Source organism: Lepidochelys olivacea (assembly GCF_965140295.1).
Source record: "Lepidochelys olivacea isolate rLepOli2 genome assembly, chromosome: 3".
Lineage (NCBI taxonomy): Eukaryota > Metazoa > Chordata > Testudines > Cheloniidae > Lepidochelys > Lepidochelys olivacea.
This window is the reverse complement of record NC_140413.1, coordinates 165529736-165549432: the sequence shown is the minus strand read 5'-3', so window position 1 is coordinate 165549432 and position 19697 is coordinate 165529736. Positions and strand designations below refer to the sequence as shown.

The 19697-nt window shown below is 41.2% G+C and overlaps 1 protein-coding gene across 2 annotated transcripts in view; it reads right to left on the bottom strand.

Moving 5' to 3' along the window:
• The window catches only part of USH2A (usherin), a gene marked incomplete at its 5' end in the record, with an annotated part of 586511 nt that overhangs the window by 34421 nt on the left and 532393 nt on the right, over nucleotides 1-19697 (bottom strand). For both annotated transcript variants that reach the window (XM_084623291.1, XM_084623290.1), the window contains 3 exons: nucleotides 4582-4903; nucleotides 6827-8340; nucleotides 9158-9385. In XM_084623291.1, coding sequence (XP_084479417.1) covers nucleotides 4582-4903; nucleotides 6827-8340; nucleotides 9158-9385 — 2064 coding nt within the window. The remainder of the gene's footprint in view (nucleotides 1-4581; nucleotides 4904-6826; nucleotides 8341-9157; nucleotides 9386-19697) is intronic.

Sequence of the window (19697 nt, the reverse complement as noted above, 5' to 3'; positions counted from 1 at the left end):
CATCCTTCTTGTAGTGTGGGGCCCAAAACTGGACACAGTACTCCAGATGAGGCCTCACCAATGTTGAATAGAGGGGAATGATCGCGTCTCTCGATCTGCTGGCAATGCTCCTACTTACACAGCCCAAAATGTAGCCTTTTTGGCAACAAGAGCACACTGTTGACTCATATCCAGCTTCTTGTCCACTGTAACCGCTAGGTCCTTTTCTGCAGAACTGCTGCCTAGCCATTCGGTCCCTAGTCTGTAGCGGTGCCTGGGATTCTTCCGTCCTAAGTGCAGGACTCTGCACTTGTCCTTGTTGAACCTCATCAGATTTCCTTTGGCCCAATCCTCTAATTTGTCTAGGTTCCTCTCTATCCAATCCCTACCCTCCAGCATATCTACCACTCCTCCCAGTTTAGTGTCATCTGCAAATTTGCCGACGGTGCAGTCCACGCCATCGTCCAGATCATTAATGAAGATATTGAGCAAAACCAGCCCCAGGACCGACTCTGCTTGATATCGGCTGCCAACTAGACATGGAGCCATTGATCACTACCCGTTGAGCCAGAGGATCTAGCCAGCTTTCTATCCACCTTATAGTCCATTCTTCCAGCCCATACTTCTTTAACTTGCTGGCAAGAATACTGTGGGAGACTGTATCAAAAGCTTTGCTAAAGTCAAGGAATAACACGTCTACTGCTTTCCCCTCATCCACAGAGCCAAAAACTAGGGATGCAGGTCCTAAATCACTCGGGTACTTTTGAAAAGTTCCCCTGATCTTCCCTTATAAAACACTACCCGCAGGGCTGATGGGCAGGCCCAATCATATGAGTTTCCAGTAAAACATCAGCAGAAAAGAATGCCACCAAAATTTCTGACCTCAGATTAGATGTTAATGTTATATCCATCACACTGAATCCTGGTAACTAACAATATTTCTAGAGGTGCTGCAGTGGGCCCAGTCACAGAGGTTTGATTTTATCTGCATTCAGCTGGAGGAAATTTAGTTGCATTTAAAGTTTTATGTCCAGCAAACAAGCCTCCAATGCAGAGACAGCAGAATCAATACTGTGCTTAAGTGAAATATAAATCTGGGTTTCATCAGCATAATAGTGAAAGCCAAGCCCTATACTTATGAATAATTTGTCTCACAGGCAACATATAAATTGTCAACAATGGAAGGGCTACGAACAGATCCCAGAGGGATGCACAAGTGACATCAGCAGAAGAGGAACACACACACACAAATCTCTCACTGGAACAAAATTAATTGCTGCTGGCCGAGAAGGAACAAAACCAATTCAGGGCCTTGCCAGATAGCCCAGCCCAGTTATGGAGTGGAACCAAAATAAAAGACAGTTTTTTCCTGCCTCAAGTGCAGCACTTCCATCCAGAAAAATTAGAACATACAGACAACCTGAGTCAGACATCATCAATAAATCATTAAAACCCTTGACTCAAACAGTCTCTGTGCTATGAAAAACAACTTGAAAGCCATACTGATTGAGCTTCTGATTGAGATACCAAGTAATTAAAGGCTGGTGCACGGAAGAACACAATGCGCATTCAAGTATTTTTGGTAAAGTGTTGGAAGCATGAAGAGGCAATGCAGCATCTAGGCCGGGGGGGGGGGGGGGGGGGCTAACGAAGGTGGAACTGTAGTCATTTGAAAAAGCAAGGGGATATCCATCTTATGAATCTGTGGTGGCAAACACAAAGGCAACGTAGCAGTAAGCTAAACTGTGGCATCAGGAAGAGAGCCTAGGACTTTCAGCTCAGAAAATAAAGGGCTCCAGCTCTTCAGCTAGAGGAGAATCGCCACTATTTTCTAGTGTAACTCCTCTCCCACCTCCCCCGCCCCCACACACTTGCCCTTGGGTTTCCCTTTTTGAGGATTTTTTAAATGCCTTAGGGCACATGCAGGGCCACGTTAAGTGATGAGATCTGGTATTCTTTAGAGCAATTTTACCATCAAGAAATTAATATAGCGTGAGGCGAACAGATTTCACATTACTGTGGGTCCATATGGGTCCCTGAGGCATTAAAGAACATCTGAAAAAGGAAAACCTGAATACAAATACACACCAATACTTGATCCACAAATGCATAGACTTCATCCCTGACACACACGCAGTTGCCAGTAAAGGTTTAACAGTTTTGGTCAAAAAAGGATTAATTGCAGGAAAATATTTCCTCAAGTATTTTAAGCGTGAAACGTTTCCAGCCTTTAAGTGGTATGTTCTGTTTTGGAAAGAACCCTTGCAGCGTCCCTAGTGCTGTTCAGTTCACTGAGGTTTAAGGAAGGAGTTATATTATTAGCAACAGTAGGAAATCCAGTAATTGGAGCCCTATCATTCGTGACTGGAAACACTCTGCTCAGAGATACCAGTCCTTTTCCTCAGAACAAAACTAATGGAAGTCATGACATTTCTCAACCTGGGGCTATCTAGGATCTCTCTCACTGATCTCAGCAACAGCAGAGTAAAAAGAAAAGATGATCTAGATCATCATATTGGTAATAAAGATCTTTCTAAACACACTGTAGTGAATCCATTTCTCTGCTATCATTCCAAACCCATTTCTGTCATTCTTGACATTCTTGTTCCTTTGTGGTTCTTTCCCTGACCATTGTGGAGCCACTGGAGCTCAATGACAAGGAAAGCCATTGTATTCCTTCCTCAAGGCATAGTCGGGCTGTCTTGACAGATTGTGTTGTTCATATTAACAATGTAGTTCCTTAGAAATAACTCTGTATGGGCCCAAACCAGCAAGAAGAACACTGCACTAGCATAGCAGTTGAACAGAGCTGCAAAAGGCTCTGATATGTGAAACAGATGCCCACTTAGATGAACAGGGTGGGGAGGAGGGAAAATCTCAACAGTTCAACAGCGTGGCCCTGTGAATACATCAGCTTTCATCTCAAATCAAAACAGTTCTTGAAGTTCAAAAAATCCATTTACTTAAGCAAAAAAGAGGGAGAGATTCATGGCGTAATGAAGATCTCAAAACTCACAATATATCATGCGGCACTTAACCAAGAGTGAGGACCCACTGGTGTCCTGTTATGCGGCAGAGGAGAGTACTGGTTCATATCTGTGAAAATGTGATCACTTTGCTATGAAACTACACATATTTACATTTACTGCTAACACATTCAGGGCTAGTTTTTGGTGAGGGTGTAAACTCACCAGATTCATATGAAAACATGAACTGAATTTCAGAAAATGATACATTACTGGGGGCCAATGGAAGTGACATGCACAGATGTGAAATCAAATATGGCCATAGATTACTAGCAATCCTGTGTGATAAAGGAACAATATGCAGGGATATGTGATTTTGACATTAATGGAAAACAACCACAGGCTAAAGAAAGTCACCTGCCTCAGTGTCATGGGACTTTTGCAATCAAAGAGGACTACTTTAGAAGGCCCATTTCTGCAACCCTTACTCACACTCACTGAGTGGTACCTTACTCTGCAAACAGTCACATTGATTTAAATGGAACCATTTGCATAGTGAGGTAAAATAGTATTCAAACTCAGCAAAAGTAGCAGAATTGGTCCCCTAGCTGGACCTTTAACCTCAAAAGAAAAGTAACAAGTACAAAATGAATATGAACATACAAAATAAAAATAACCCACCAACAGTAAATTAACTTTTAAATGTACCGTGAGACATATATTTGTAATCCTACCACCTAAAATAAAATAGTCCACTAACAAAACCAGCCCATCCCCCTTCCATACGATAAAAGGTAATCTAATGCAACAGTAAAAATAAAAATATTTGCACATTTGAAATAAAGCTACTAACAAGACCAAGTTACCCTTTAGCAACTGGCACTTCAAAATAAGGTGGTACCTCTAAAGTGATGGACAAATGCACACAAATTGGAATTAATGATTTTGATTAAGAAATGAAAAAAGAGCATTGAATGAATTTATTCCTTATGGAATGTTACCTGCAAGGTCTGATCTATTTTAAATAAATGTGCAGTAATTGTTTAAGTACAATACTATTAAAATTAAAATTCAATTAAATTTGACAGGTTTCTGAGTAACAGCCGTGTTAGTCTATATTCGCAAAAAGAAAAGGAGTACTTGTGGCACCTTAGAGACTAACCAATTTATTTGAGCATAAGCTTTCGTGAGCTACAGCTCACTTCATCGGATGCATACTGTGGAAAATACAGAAGATGTTCTTATACATACAAACCATGAAAAAATGGGTGTTTACCACTACAAAAGGTTTTCTCTCCCCCCACCCCACTCTCCTGCTGGTAATAGCTTTTACCAGTGGGGTGGGGGAGAGAAAGCCTTTTGTAGTGGTAAACACCCATTTTTTCATGGTTTGTATGTATAAGAACATCTTCTGTATTTTCCACAGTATGCATCCGATGAAGTGAGCTGTAGCTCACGAAAGCTTATGCTCAAATAAATTGGTTAGTCTCTAAGGTGCCACAAGTACTCCTTTTCTTTTTAATTAAAATTGAAACGTATTTTATAATTATAATGAACAAGCATCTCTTATTATTGAAGTGTACTGAAGTCTTAATTACATCTGTACACCTTGTAGCTAACTTACTTCATTTCATACCTGATATTCATATTCTGTATAAGGCAGCAACTTGGCATCTTTGAAGGATGTTAAAGTCCCATTATAAACAAGCACCAGGTCTAAATTTATGTGGGAATGAGTTGCTTGTCTTCGGTAAAGCTCATAATATAAAATTTTCCCATTTGGCTGCTGGGGACCAGTCCACAGAATAGACGCGAATGACTGGAATCCATCAGAGCTTGTCTGCATCTCTATGAGAGGGGAAGGCTGCTTTTCAGGGGGTGCTTCCAGAGTCTGTATGGATGCCCATTCACTATTAGCGCATCCCTGCAATGTGCATGCTTGAACTTGTACTTCATATCTGTGGAAACACAAATCGGAAACCAGTCAATAAGAGCATTACAACTGTACATATGCACTACACATAAGATCAGAATCAATTAAGGTTGTTTAGAAAGAGAGGAGTTTTCCTTTATTTGTGTCCATATTTTTGAGGAAGAAAGCAACTCACATTAACGTGGTGAAGGGATGATGTAATTTCCTCTTGTGGGTCTGATCTTGCAACCCTCATGTGGCTGTCCTCATTTGTGTGAGTAAAATAAATGGGACCGCCCAGACGAGAAAGGGCTGTTGGACAGGGTCATTATTAATGAAAATGTGATGCAGTAGTGTTTACGTTGCCATTTAAAGTGAAATGTCTGCTTTTAATTTCTCTCAGTCTGCCATTTCTTTGTATTAAACAGAAAACATGTCTTCCACAAGTGCTTGCCAGAGAAATTATATGGACATTGTGACCCACCCGTTGTCATACAGACTCAGGAGATAAAAATGTCTCCATTGACCACAGAGCACAGCAATCTTCCACTCGATCTGCCTCACTCAGACAGAATTTATATCCTGTTTCCCCTATGTCCAAGTTTGGAGAGTGAGGCCTGGTAGTGACAAGTTTCACTGAGCATGTGCTCAGAGGTCAGTCGCATTGAGGGGGACAGGTTTCCAAGGCTGACTGACAGCTATTCTGTAAATGATCAGCTGGAGAGAGTATTAAAGACACAAACAGATCACATTAAAAAAAAAGGAAGGAAGGAAAACATTAATCAAATAGAGACACACACAGATACACCATTCCAAATGGCAAGAGACCAGGTCCAAGACAAAAATAATTGATTGAGTGAGTTAAATTTTTCTGGCTGGGATTGAGGCATCTTGATGATTGATAAACCAACATGTAACTGGGTTAATGTTGGCCAGAAAGGTCTTTGTTTGGGTGCAGAAGGCCAGGTTGGAGGTATTCGGTATTACAAAGTGGATTTATTAGCATAAAGTCATTGGCCCTTTGCTGCTGTAACATGGCCCAGCAGAGCTCCCAGGGAATGGCTCAAGCTAAAGCATGAAAACCAGACTCCAAAGCTTCCAAGAAATTATATACTGATGAGGCCTCCATTTCCTTCTTTACATATCAGAGATAATATCACAGGGAGATCAAACGGTCAACATCACTAAATTACAATAATAGCTGAATTGAAAGTACTTGAAGAGCCATATAATCTTTGCCTTTTTGGACTATTGCCTTGATTTTACAAAACATTAACTATACCATATTATTACTCTCTCTTAGGATTTAGATTATTTACAGGTACCTTGTAGAAAGAGTTGTCGACAATTTAAGGAATAAAAACAAACTGCTACACAAATAGATAAGAGGTGGTGATTAAATAATCAAGAATTTGAATAAAAGATACTTTTACAAAAACAAGCAAGTTTGTTCTCACTTAAATCTGGTACACTATTTTAAATATAGCTTGCTCTAAAATCTGAACAGCAAGTCTGTGCTTTAAACACACAAAAAACAAATTCATCCCTGGTATAACTCAACTGTCCTTAGTGCAGATACACCAGAGATGAACTGCCCCACAGATCTTTGTTTTATATTTTAATTTGGTTTACAAAACAAGGAAAAACTATTCTTGAACACAACTGCCTTCCAAAAGTGTGGGGTTTGGGCAGGGCTTTGAGCTTGAGTCTGCAAAGGAGCCCCAAGCTGTCTCTTGCATACTCTACTGAAAAGGTAGACAATTGATTTTTATTTATCTTGTCTTAGTGCGGACTTTGTGGGAATGAGAACTTTGGGGATCTGACCATCTGTTCGACTGAAGAAAATGTAAGGTCCCCCCTCAAACCTCCTTTTTCATTCTTTAGGACAGGTTTAAATAGTAACCCAGTCTCAAACTTTTTGAATGATCCTGTGATATTCATTCAACAAAACTAAGTATTCAGAACTTACCTGTGGTAGGGTTTTAGGTCTGCTGCAACGTAGGACTGTCTAACAAAAGAAATGTGAGAGGTGTCAAAGTCAACAGTTTTCTTTCCCGTTTCAGCAGGCTCGCGAATAGAGATTGTGTAATTTTTTATATCACCATTGACTTTTGTCGGAGGATCCCAGGCCACCAAAATCTCCTTTGGGGCCCATGCCTGCAGTCGAGGAGGTACCATTCCAGATGGAGCAGAAGGGTGGGTTCTAATTTTAGCTGGTGGGCTAGTGGTGCTTCCTTGACTATTATTTGCAGTTACATCGTAGCGGTATTCCATGCCTGGTGTTAGCGTGAAGTCAAGGTACCGAGTTTCCAGACCTGAATAAATAAGAGCTCCATCCCTCCTCAGCTCATAACTTCTGATTTTGCCATTAGAATTAGCTGGGGTTTTCCAGGTGATTTCTATTGACTCTGATCCTGTGACTCGCAACGTGGGGGCTTCCATATTTAGTGGTGGAGCCTCCTTCGTCAAAACAGATTGGGATACGCTAGATGTGCAGCCTCCATTAGTACAGGCAACCAGGGTGAAATCATACTGTGTGCAAGGCTGTAGGTTTGAAATCAGTCTGGATAAACCTCTCCCAACATAATACTCTTCATCACTTAATTTTAATATGTACTTCGTGATTTCTCCATTTTGAATCTGGGGCGGTGACCAAGACGCATTAATCTGAGTGGCACTGATAGCCTGCAGAGATGGAGGGTTCACTAATGCTGGAGCTGCCTCTAGAGTTTGGATTTTGGCTGGTTCACTGGTAGAGCAGCCTCCCATTGTACAAGCAACTATTGCATAACTGTACACTGAATAAGGCTGTAAGTCTTCATCCATATAGTTGAAAGTAGTAGCATCAAAGCTGAAAGGATACAAAACCTCATTTTTGTGGAGCCGATATGATTGGAGAACACCATTTGGTTCTTCGGGGGAGAGCCATGAAATGAGCACTTTATGGGGGTTAACCGATACATAGGTTAACCTAGGTGTAGCAAGACCTTTAGGAGCAGCTTGACTAGTCTTTGCTACTGACCAAGAGCTATCAGTATAGCCCACTGAATTCCATGCACGTATTTTATATTCATACCTTGTCCATGGCTGTAAACCTTTATCATTATATTTAAATGTTTTATTTTCAGTGTTATATTCTGTGAAAACAATTTTCTCTTCTGTTGTTGCTCTGTTCCCTGAAGCATTTTCTTTTGTGCATCTGTGAATAACTTCATAGTGAATTATTTTTCCATTTGCATTAATTGGTTCAGACCAGCTCAGTTCAATGTTGGTAGCATTAACTGACTGGATTACAGGTGCCAGCTGAGACGCAGGGGGTGCTTCATCTGTTTGGACTGGCTGTGGTGAAGAGCGAGTGCAACCTGCCACAGTGCAAGCCTCAAGTACTAGAGTATACAGTGTGAAAGGCTCCAGGCGTCTAAACAGGAATTGACGAGATAAACCACTATATTCCATATTATCGTCATTTAAAATATTGTATGTCTGAGAGAGAAAAAAAGAAAGAAAGGGAAATCATCAGTTGGAGAATTTGAAAATTAATTCTAGGTGAGATACTTATTTAGATACAATGTTTATCTTCATAACTTAATAAGGATTATTAACTTGTGATCCAGAAACTAATTTCCTTAACTCCTTATTAACAACATTTTAGCTTGTTAACGCTGAAAGAATATTTTAACCTACTTTTCACAATTAATGATGCTTTGTTTGCTTTTTGGATTTCACTCATCTTGGGCAGTGAAAATATACTAGTCAGTTTCACTTTTGATTATATTTACTTTCTAGTCAGTTTCATTTCAGGGCTCTCAAATACCATAAGGTAAGGGCCATTGCAGGTTAATATTTACACCCCAACAAAAACTGTTTAAAAGAAACCCCCAAACTTCATAGCAAGATTTCTATTGAACTTTGTTGTAACAAAACCTAATGTGGGTTTTCTATATAATGAAGAGCGATATTAAACTCATTAGGCCTGAAAACATAGCTTTTAAAATATTATTTCCCGTGACTTTGAAGGGCAGGATTTCTTCAGTGTTCTAGATACTCACAGTTGCAAGAAATGTAGCAATATGTAGCAATAAATATCTGAATTTGCATTTACCTAGAAAGTAAGCATTGCTCAGACAGTCTCTTCACCACACCATGCTTGCGCAGTTGTGTGTGTGTGTGGGGTCGGGTGGGATGGGTGTCTTCAAATAACTCCTTTTTAAGTCTAGTGAATTTTAGCAAAAGTTTTCAGACATGATATTTGGCATTTTCCTTTAAACTGTGATGAACGAGGTTTCAGGATAAAGATTACCTTAATTACTCCATTGGGTTTGGAAGGCTCTGACCATTTAATTAACAATGCCCTGCCATTCTCTTTTTTCTCTACAGTGAAGTTGCTCAGACCACTTGGTGAAGCTTCTAGCGTGGTCACAGAAGTCCAGGGACTCGAAACTTGGCCAGCGTTGTTTACAGCCACAACGTTAATGTGATACATAGTAAAAGGTTTCAGTCCAAACAAGTGAGCCTGATGCTTTGTTCCCTGCAGCAGGAAAACAAGACATTACCTCATTTAGTTTAAATGGCAATAATCAGTGTTTGTGGTTTACACCAGCATTGGACTGGGCAACTGGTGCTCTGACTCTAGAGATATCACAATCATTTCACAGAGTAACACATCTGGCAGCTGGGCTCACTGAATGTGCATTACTGCAGATAAGCCTTAAATAGAAACTCTTGTGGTTTGTAGGGCGCAGATCTTCTAAGTAAGCTCAATTCTGCAAGGTGCAGAGCACTCTGACCCTTATCTAGCAAAGCACTTATGCACATGCTCAACTTTAAGCATGTGAGTAGTAGTTCCATACATGCTTAAAATTAAGCATGTGCTCAAATGCTGTGCTGCATCAGGACCAGAGTGGCCATCACTTTGAAGGCTCTCTAGGATCTGTACTACGCTAGTCACAGTGGCTCTCTTTGTACAACACACACAGGGTGACCAGACAGCAAGTGTGAAAAATCAGGATGGGGGTAAGGACTGTCCATATAAAATCGGGACATCTGGTCACCCTAATAACACCCCCCCCCGCCCCCAATAGTGTATTCAGGAATCATGTAATTACCATACTGACTGGTATCACATAATGTTCTGGCAAATTAAAGCAATGTAATCTGGATGTACACCAGCATCACTGAGTGCATAGTTTGGTTCCCATTTTGAAAATATAACAATCCCCAAGCTTAAATCACCATTAGAAATGGAGTAAAATGTCTCCCATAAGTCACATGGTTAAGATGTTACCCAACAACAAGTTCAAGATAAGATGTACTTGGGTCTCTGAATTTCCTTAAAATGATGGCCTGTGTAGCGTACAGAAATATAGAGAACAATTTGAAAAACCCACTTTGAAGAGAAGATGGCTGGAAATAAGCAGGAGGACTAACAAATTTTGATATAAATCTCATCGGGGACTGGGGGAGTTTCTCCATTGGCCACTAATATATTTAATTCTGCTTTTGCATTGATTACATAGATGTCAGGAAAAGGACTGATAATTTAGTTTCCTTTATGTAGCAAAAACTGCTAAAGTCAATTTCCTTGCTTCAATAAGTCATATTAAGTTGTTAAATGTTAACACTAGAAATTGTTTAATATTTAAACATTTGTTAAGCTACCAGACTGATACAAATTTTACAGAAATATTAATTTCTTTTTTAAATATTAAAAGTTAGATCATAAATATTTAAATAGTTATTTCCCCACAAGGAGTTAGTGCTTTAGATAAATACAGCACCACATCCGAATGACCATTATGAATATTAAATCTGAAGATGACACAAATACAAATGATAAACATATTTTTCTGATAAATGATTCCTCTTCCCGTTAAACAGGGCAAACACTGACAAGATTAATAATGCAAAAAAATATATAATTTCTTGTTAGGAATTCCCAGTCATCACTGCCAAAAAAGCATAAGCTCAAATGCAAATAGCAATCACCTCGAACAGATTATATATAGAAAAGTGTTGGCTGCTGTGGGACATTTAGAGATATCTTTTGTCATAAGAAACATGGAAAGCATGTGGGCTATAAAGCAAAAACATATGTATAGTGTCAATAGCAGCACCTGTTCAATTACAGTTTATTTCAGTATGGAGAATTTAGTTCAGCCCCTAGATGGCAATACTATCAAACGCTTTTTGTAACGTGAGTACTTAATGATTAACAACCTGCATTCAGTCATCCAACATACTCAAGGCAGCCATTAAAAAAATAACAAAACTGATTTCATTATAGATTCTTTTAATAAACATTTATGGCTTAGATCCTTGAAAGTGGAAGCATTCAAACTGCCACAGCCAAACCCCTATACAGCTGAATACAAAATTATGAACTGTAGGTTAAAGTACAGAGCTCAAATTGAAGTTCATGCTTGGCATAAAAATCTGGCATCAGAAATTATGTTGGCACAAAACATGATTAAAATTAGCTTTACAATTGGCTGTGGTCTGTATTAATAGTTTTTATGAGGACAAGTTATCTAATAGCCTTTAAAACAGAACTTTTAAAAGCCTAAAATTTACATCCAATGGTTCGGGGGGCGGGGAGAGGAGGGACCACATGACATTAAATTATCGCTTCTGAGTTGTTACACAAAGGCTTGTGGAAGGTTCAAACACAGGAATATAAGCATCAGACAAAAATCAATGGCTCTGCTTCTTGTCAACCATACAATCAGGGGACGGTTCTAGTGGCAACAATGCTACAAAATAGAGAATTTTCTTAAATAAAAAGAAAAATTGCATTGCTCCACTAATCCTCTATAGCTTTCCCACTAACTCCTAATGTTTAATTATTTATAGTCCTCCCCAGTGTTTGAACTAAAACAGAGATGGAGGGATTTCCCTGCCTGTGGTTCATCCTGTCCTCTGGAGACTGCAAAACCATTCTTGCCAGGGATGGCTTGATCCCTGGCTCCTACAGACACTTCTTGAAGAGCAAAATGTTTACAGGTATTATTTTTTTTAAAACATGCTAGGGAGAAGTTCTCCTGGAATAGGCTGCTAAGGCTTTATCCCGCACATCCCCCCAATGACTCAGATCAAAAGTTGATCTTTATAACACTGGAAAGAGGGTGGAATAATGTTTTAATGATAATGTCTTTAATTTAATAGTATTTGACATTCTTTCACATGATTTTTAGTTCACAAATATTATGGTATTCTATAGTAACGGCCAATCACACTACATCTCACGAAGTGTATCACAGCAATCTTTGGGGATATTTAAGTACAGAATGGGGTATTTCTTAAAACCAGGAACAGCATTCTCATCACTCCTTCCAACTCTGGGTCTAGCTCATGCAGTCCCTATGGTCTTGACTTTGCAATCTGATTCACACAGGCGGACCCCCTCTGCCCACTGAGAACGAAACCCACTTCAGTGGAACTCTTTATCATCGTAAGAGTTCACCCCTGCAGATCAGAAGTCAACACCTGTGGATCAGATTGCAGGATCAAGGCCATTGCATGGAACACCCTCCCAATCCTTGTTTGCAAAGCCACCCACTCTCCACATTCAAATATCCACTGCTTCCATATTGCCTACAAGGAGTGAATTCATTCACCATTAAAAACTAACAAACATCAAGATGTTTGCAAACCATAACTGAGTAACCATGAGATCTGATGGCTGTAACCACTGTCCTTCCCATCCTTGCTGTTTATGGCTTATTATTCTCAGTCACTAGGTCATTACGTTAGGCTTAATCCTGCAAACACGTAGGTGTTTAATTAACTGTATTCACATCAGCAGTGCTCCTGTTAGATTTACTGGGGGCTACTCATGCGAGTAAAGTTACTTGACTGCCAGCTGTAAGCCCCGAGAGCCCCCAGAATTTCCAGGCTCCTGGAGCCTTGACTCTGAGCGCATGCCTGTACTGCAGCTGGGAGGTGAGAGTCCCAGCGCAGGCAGAGAGACTTGCACCAGCTTGGTTCAAGTTAGCGCACTAAAAATAGCAACGTGGATGTTGCAGCACTGGCGGTGGCTTGGGCTAGCCGTGCAAGCTTGGGCCAGGGGATTTGGCAGGCTTGGACTTGGGCAGCGATATCAACAATGCCCTTTTTAGCATGCTAGCTCAAGCTGAGCTACTGTGAGTCTGTCTACCCACAATCGGAATCACATTTCTCAGCTGCAGTACAGACATATCCTCAGAGCCCTGGCTGGAGCTGGGCCTCCCAGGACTTCCCGGAGTCTGGCTCCAGGACAGTGAGCCTGAAAACCCTGCCATGCTGACTGCCCTGGAGCTACAGACCCTCAAAGCCTGTGGTCCCCAGTCCCTGGGCAGAGCGCATGGCAGAGAGCTGCCAGGGAACCAGGCAGGTTTCAGAAGTGGTTTGGAGAAAGTTAATCATACCTGACTCACTTTTGTGAAAAAACTTAGGTTTGGTGTGCTGGCATTTTCCAACTGAACTGTTTTGTCAGAAAATTTCTGACCAACTCTTGCTGAAAGATGCAGCTAGCCACAGTCTGTTCTGCCCCCGGCAGTCCAGAACCACACCTTCAAAAATGGAGGATGACCTCCGGTCTCTGTAGCCACATCCTTGCACAACTTTGAAGTCTACTCCACATAGGGACCACATCCTTCTGTGTGTTCTGTAAAGCAGTGGTTCTCAACCTTTACAGACCCTCTTCAGGAGGCTAATTTCTCTTGCATACCCGCAAGTTTCACCTCACTTAAAAACTACTTACTTCGAAAATAAGACATAAAAATACAAAAGTGTCACAGCACGCTGTTACTGACAAATTGCTGACTTTCTCATTTTTACCATGTAATTATAAAAGAAATCAATTGGAATATAAATTCTGTACGTACATTTCAGTGTATCGTATTTAAAGCAGTATAAATAAGTCATTGTCTATATGAAATTTTAGTTTGTACTGACTTCACTAGTGCTTTTTACGTAGTCCATTGTAAAATTACGCAAATATCTAGATGAGCTGATGTACCCCCTGGAAGACCTCTGCATACTCTCAGGGGTGTGGGTATCCCTGATTGAGAACCACTGCTGTAAAGTATCTAGCACATTTTGAGTTGCAGTATAAACAGATAACAATAAATACTTTGTCCAGCTAATTTCACTGCTCTGACTGTAAACTATGATCAAAGAAAAGTTATTTAAAATAACATACTTGTTTTAACATACTTTCAAAATATAAAATGAGGGAATATGAAGCATGAATAATTTATGCATTTAGACTCACTTCAGATTGCCTCTTTTGTTTGTTTATTTTTTAATTCATGAGCACTGAAGTCACTTAAAGTCCAGAAACAAATTAGCATAGTCTTTCAGGCAGCTGAAAGGCAGTGGCATCCAGAATGCAATGTGCATGTCTTCTTGACTAACCTCTCCTGAGTAGCCTGCTCCTACAGGGTGGTCAAGACTGCTCAGAGTCTTAAGAATTCTGACAGTTTTACCCGGTCTACTGTGATTGCTTTTGACTACTTGAAGTGCCCCAAAGGTGATAACAGGGTCAAGAGGTTTTTGTAGGTTGAAAATGATCAAAAATTAGCATTGATCTGTAGCTGTCAATAATACTCTGTGCGGGTAGACTCCCTGCACAAATGTTTAAACTGCATAAAGCCACACAACCTACTCATCTTTGAATCTATTGATCTGATGCACTCTATTTTAAGATAACTCACCTTACCCTTATGCCTTAGATTCAGGGTATGATTTTGAAAAATAATTGCCATATTAGGAGAGCTACTGTACCATTTGAGAGCTGATGAACAGGTAATATGGACATTTATCACTTCTTTGGGGGTAATCATCAAAATGCAGACAGTCATTAATCAGCTACGGTAATTGTCCAGATTATTTCTATTTTCAGTATACTGTAAGGAAAATTATTTCTCACCTTTTTTCTATTTTCACTTTACATCCCCCAACGTCCCTCAGGTTTCTTCAACACAATGTCAAGGAGCCATATCATTCCTCCTACAAGTACAATACCCTACGCTCCTTGGTGGCAACAGACACCCCACGCCCCCCCACCTATAATGAACTCCAGTGGGTTAGGGATCCATGCATTGTTTTTTAACATTCCACCAGATATCAGCGAGGAATCCTATACAAAGATAATTCAGCACCTTTTCCACAGAGCCATCCATCCTATGGAATCTCCCTTGACAAGGTTCTAGGGGTATGAATCATTTGGGAGGGCTCCATTTGAGCAGCACTGCCGGGCAGCTGGAAAGGAGAATGAGGTTCCCTGGAGTTGGTGCAAGGCACAGGGCCTCTGAGGGGATCACCAGGTACTGGGGACCGTAGACCCTTATCATTTTGTGTAAGGTAAGCTTTGCCCCACCAGTGGGGGGAATACTGCACAAAGGGAACCTATCAGTTTTCCTCTTTACCAGTCTCCCTTGACAGGTACATAGAAGGGGCAATGTGGCCGTTGCTACCGTCTTTGCTCAGAAAGTCTTAGGGCCAAATTCAGACGTGATGTATAAAGTCGTGTACATTTCTCCATCATAATTTGGTATAATTTTGTACAGTGGGAGACAAGGGTAGGGGCTATGAATAAACTATAGGTTTAAAACAAAGAAAAGGAAGTATTTCTTCACACAACACACAGTCAACCTGTGGAACTCTTTGCCAGATGTTGTGAAGGCCAAGACTATAACTGCATTCAAAAAAGAACTGGATAAGTTCATGGAGGATAGGTCCATCAATGGCTATTAACCATTTTAGGCAGCGATGTAAAACCATGCTCTGAAGTGTCCCTAGCTTCTGTTTGCCAGAAGGTGGGAATGGGTGACAGGGGATGGATCACTTAATGATTGCTTGTTCTGTTCATTCCCTCTGAAGCACCTGGCCACCAGAAGAAAGGATACTGGGCTATGGACCGTTGGTCTGACCCAGTATGGCTATTCTTATGTTCTTAAATGCATCCAACAGGAGGGTATGAAACAAAGCTGTTTTATCTTACACTTTCTTATACCCTCCTAATAGTTGCTTTTCCTGCTCTAACTCCACCCTTCCACCATGCTGGTGCATAAGCTACAATAATTTACGCGAATTTGGTCCTGAGTATTAAACAATGCCATCTTTGACTGCTCATTTTTAGACCAAGAACAACATTTTCCAACTTGGGAGCCTAAAGTCATTTTCAGAGGTGCTGGGCACCCAGTGAAGTCAATGGGAGTTGAAGGTGTTTGGTACTTTTGCAAATCATGCCCTTTATAGCTGGGTACCTTCATAAGGATTTAGGAGCATACCTTCAAGCACTCAGATTTGGAAATTTTGGCCTAAATTAGCATAAAAGGTGCAGAGTGGCATTTTCTAAAGCACTAATAATGGGATTTTCAAAGGCATCTAGGTGCCTAACAACCAGTCCTTTATAAGTAACATAGAAGGACAATTCTCATTGATTTGTGATGAAACTTGTGCTCTTATATCACTTAGTGCTTTAGAAAAGCCCACCTGCAGGGTACATTACACTGGCATTCTAACCGTGTCACCCCCCCCCCCAACTCTGTTACTAACTTCTTCTCCAATTCCCCTCTTCAAGGCTCCACATGACTCCACTTTGTCCCCAACTCCTGCCTATATCTCCTCTTAATCCTCAGCCAGGTCCACACTCTCAGGCCTCTCTCTAGTTATAGCATCCAGGTCTCCTTATCATGCAGTGAGGTGCATATCACATACCACCCCCTTCACTTGGACGTCACTTGTAGCATACTTTTACTTGTATGCTCCATGTGCCCTCCCCTCTTCTCCTTCAAGTTCCTCCTTAAAATCCACTCCTTTCCTGAAGCCCACCAGTGCTGATCCACCCACATATTCTTGCCCTTGAACTCTTATCGATTAACTCATGTTCAGAACCCCACATATTTTGCAGTTCTGCTCCTCTCACAAATACGGTCTGGAATATAAATTTTCATTTTTAAACCATTAGGGTTCTAGTCCTTATGGTTGTAAAGAAAGCCTTTTACAAGTTAACCAAATGGAAATCAATGCAATATTAATCTAGCTGAATCTGTAGAGAGCATGAAACAATAGTTCTGAAAGGTGTGAGCATCTCACTGGGTTAATGCTAAAACCCCCTAAAAATGACAATTTTAATGTAATAATTTAAACTTCAACTCACTTTAGCTGAAATAGCTAGTTAATAATATTTCTAGCCCACAATCTCAAACTACCTCCCACATCTTTTTGGGTACCAAACGTCCCAACTGCTCCTTATCCAGCTACTAACACTTTAAACTTTCCCCCAACAACCTCTACAATGGAATATGGGCTGTCAATAAAAAAAATCAATGCTTTAAGTATAAATTTAAAATTTGGGGACTGAATAAAATAAACAAAATTCATTTTTTAAATCAATGAACACGGGGGCCAACATATTGACTGTAGTATTCATTTCCATATTTTATTCAATAAGATTTCCATGTTTAAATTTAAATGTAGCTGTCAGTCACCAGATTTCTGCACTGGATTGTCACAGGTTTCAGGGGAACTTGCTGCAGAATTTGAGTCCAATTTGCCATTGCCTTGATAGCACCACCTCTAGTTTAGATTGCCCAATGCTTCCTCTTACAACATCCTGTTTTTAGTTGCTTGTAACTTTGACAAACATTAACCATTTAGGCTGAAATTTTCCATGCTGAGTGTCTGCCTCAGGCTGAATGGTTTTGGAAAGTTTCAGGCACAATGGTTCAGCTGTTTCTGAAAATGAGGTAAAGAAACAATAAGTTGTTTTGCAAGGTTAGAAAAATCCTGCCTACCTTTTATTTAAGAATATCTAGTGTTCCCAGGCTTTTGGAGTATGGAATTGAAAGTTTGCCGGGAGTGGCCTTTTGCTGTCCCAATAAAAATCCACCCAATTTTGGCCAAGTTATAAGCCTTTGAAAAAAATCTCAGTTTGTACATGCTCATGCTCCAAAGATTTCATCCTCCGTTAGCAAGGCTTGAGCCTCCCACAGCTCCTAGTGCTGACTAGACTGCATATGCACATGCTCCACATAGCAGCTGAGCATGTTTCATTCCCTCACAATTCTTACACGTAGCTGGACTGTGCATGCCCCATCACAACAGAGCATGCCCCATCCCCCCAGAGTTCCTACATACAAACCAGGGGAATAAAAGGAGTAATTTGGGTCAAGGACCTTGATGAGACTGGGCCTGGAAGTGGGGAAAGAAACCATGGCTGGCAGCATAAGAAGACTCGAGGAGAGCCTGGGACTGGCTGGGTACAGAGACTTGGGCTGGGAGCCAGGGGAATAAACTGGCACTGGCTGGAGGATGGCAGGAAGGAATATTATGACTGGCAGGGCAAGGAGATTGGAACTGAGAGCCAGAAGGCAGGAGGGAATTTAGGCAAATAATTAGGGTGGGGTGAGGGAACAAGGGTGTGTGTGACTGAGAACTAATTGACTGGTGAACACTGAGATCAGACAAGTTGCTGGAGGTTGGAGGAAGACTGGGACTGGCTGCAAAAGGAGACTGGGGTTGGGAACCAGTGGTGGGAGGAATTGAGGGTGAGGGGAAGATCTAATGAGATGCCAGCCTGCGGGGAAAGAACTGGGAGTGGCTGGGCAAATCAAGTGAGACAAGGATACAGGGATGAGAGAGACTGCGACAAAGAATTAGCCCTCGGGTGAGGAAGACTGAGATTGGATGAGGAGCTTGTGGAGGGAGACTGGTACTGACAGCCAGTGTTTATGACGGGAGGAGGAGATGGAGAGAATGGGGCAACTGCAAGCTGGGGCAGTGGGGAGAGACGGATTGGACAGGGAGCCAAGAGGTGGAACTGAGACTGGCAGGGCAAGGAGATTGGAGACAGGGATTAGAGGCAGGAAAGGGACTGGGAGAGGAAGAGAGTGGGACTCAGATGGGGAATTAAGCAGGGAAACTGGCTGGGTAAGGAGACTGGGACTAGGATGAGATGTCTCAGGAGTGGAGTGGATGGGAAAGAAAATGGGTCTGGGATGAGTAGCCAGGGGTGAGGAAGATACAGGACTGGGACAGAGACAGGCTGGAGGACATGAGACGGAAGGGTTGTGACCACTAGAACACACTCCTTGAAGAGTCCTGAGTCTCATTTTTCCTTGGTGGTCAGCAAATATCTGTGAAACCCACCAGTAAAGTGTGTGTCTCCCTTCCCCCCTTTAGTGCCAGGCAACCTACTACTGCTATCAGTTACTCTGTTGACTCAATGGCTTTGAGCCACAAGGTTCCAGATCTGCTGCTGAACTGTGCTGGAATTTGTTTTTCAATTTGCTTTTTTAAAAACCTAGGAAATTACACACCAAAAATATGTTAAAAATACCGCATAAGCAAAGCCAGCCCTCGAAAGTTGGGAAATACCTGTACAACCTTAACTCAACCTTCTTGTGTGTATGCGCTATTGTATAGTCTTTAATGGCATTTTCACATACTTTTTTTTTGCCCCAGGACTCCTGGCGCATTCAGTGTACAGGGCGGACCTACACGGGGGGATGAATCAGGGTTGTGTAGTGAAGGAAACTGTTGTCTTTAGGACCCTGCCTCATTTGTTGCCGATGAAGAAGATGTGTAGTGAATGATGCAGGAGACTGCAGGAAGAGAAAGCACTGTCTCTTGGTGAAGACAGTTGACTGCTGCCCTGGAGAACTGGATTCTATCCATGCCTCTACCATAGAGTTCCTGGTTTATGCTAGCATATCACTTAAAGCAAACTTTTCACAGGTAGTCAGTATTTGTGCATTCCTCATTTCTGGGTGCTCAACTTGAGATGCTTGGGTCTAATTGCATAAGCACTCACAGCTGCAACTGAAGTCAATTGGAGCTGTGCTTTGAATGTAGAA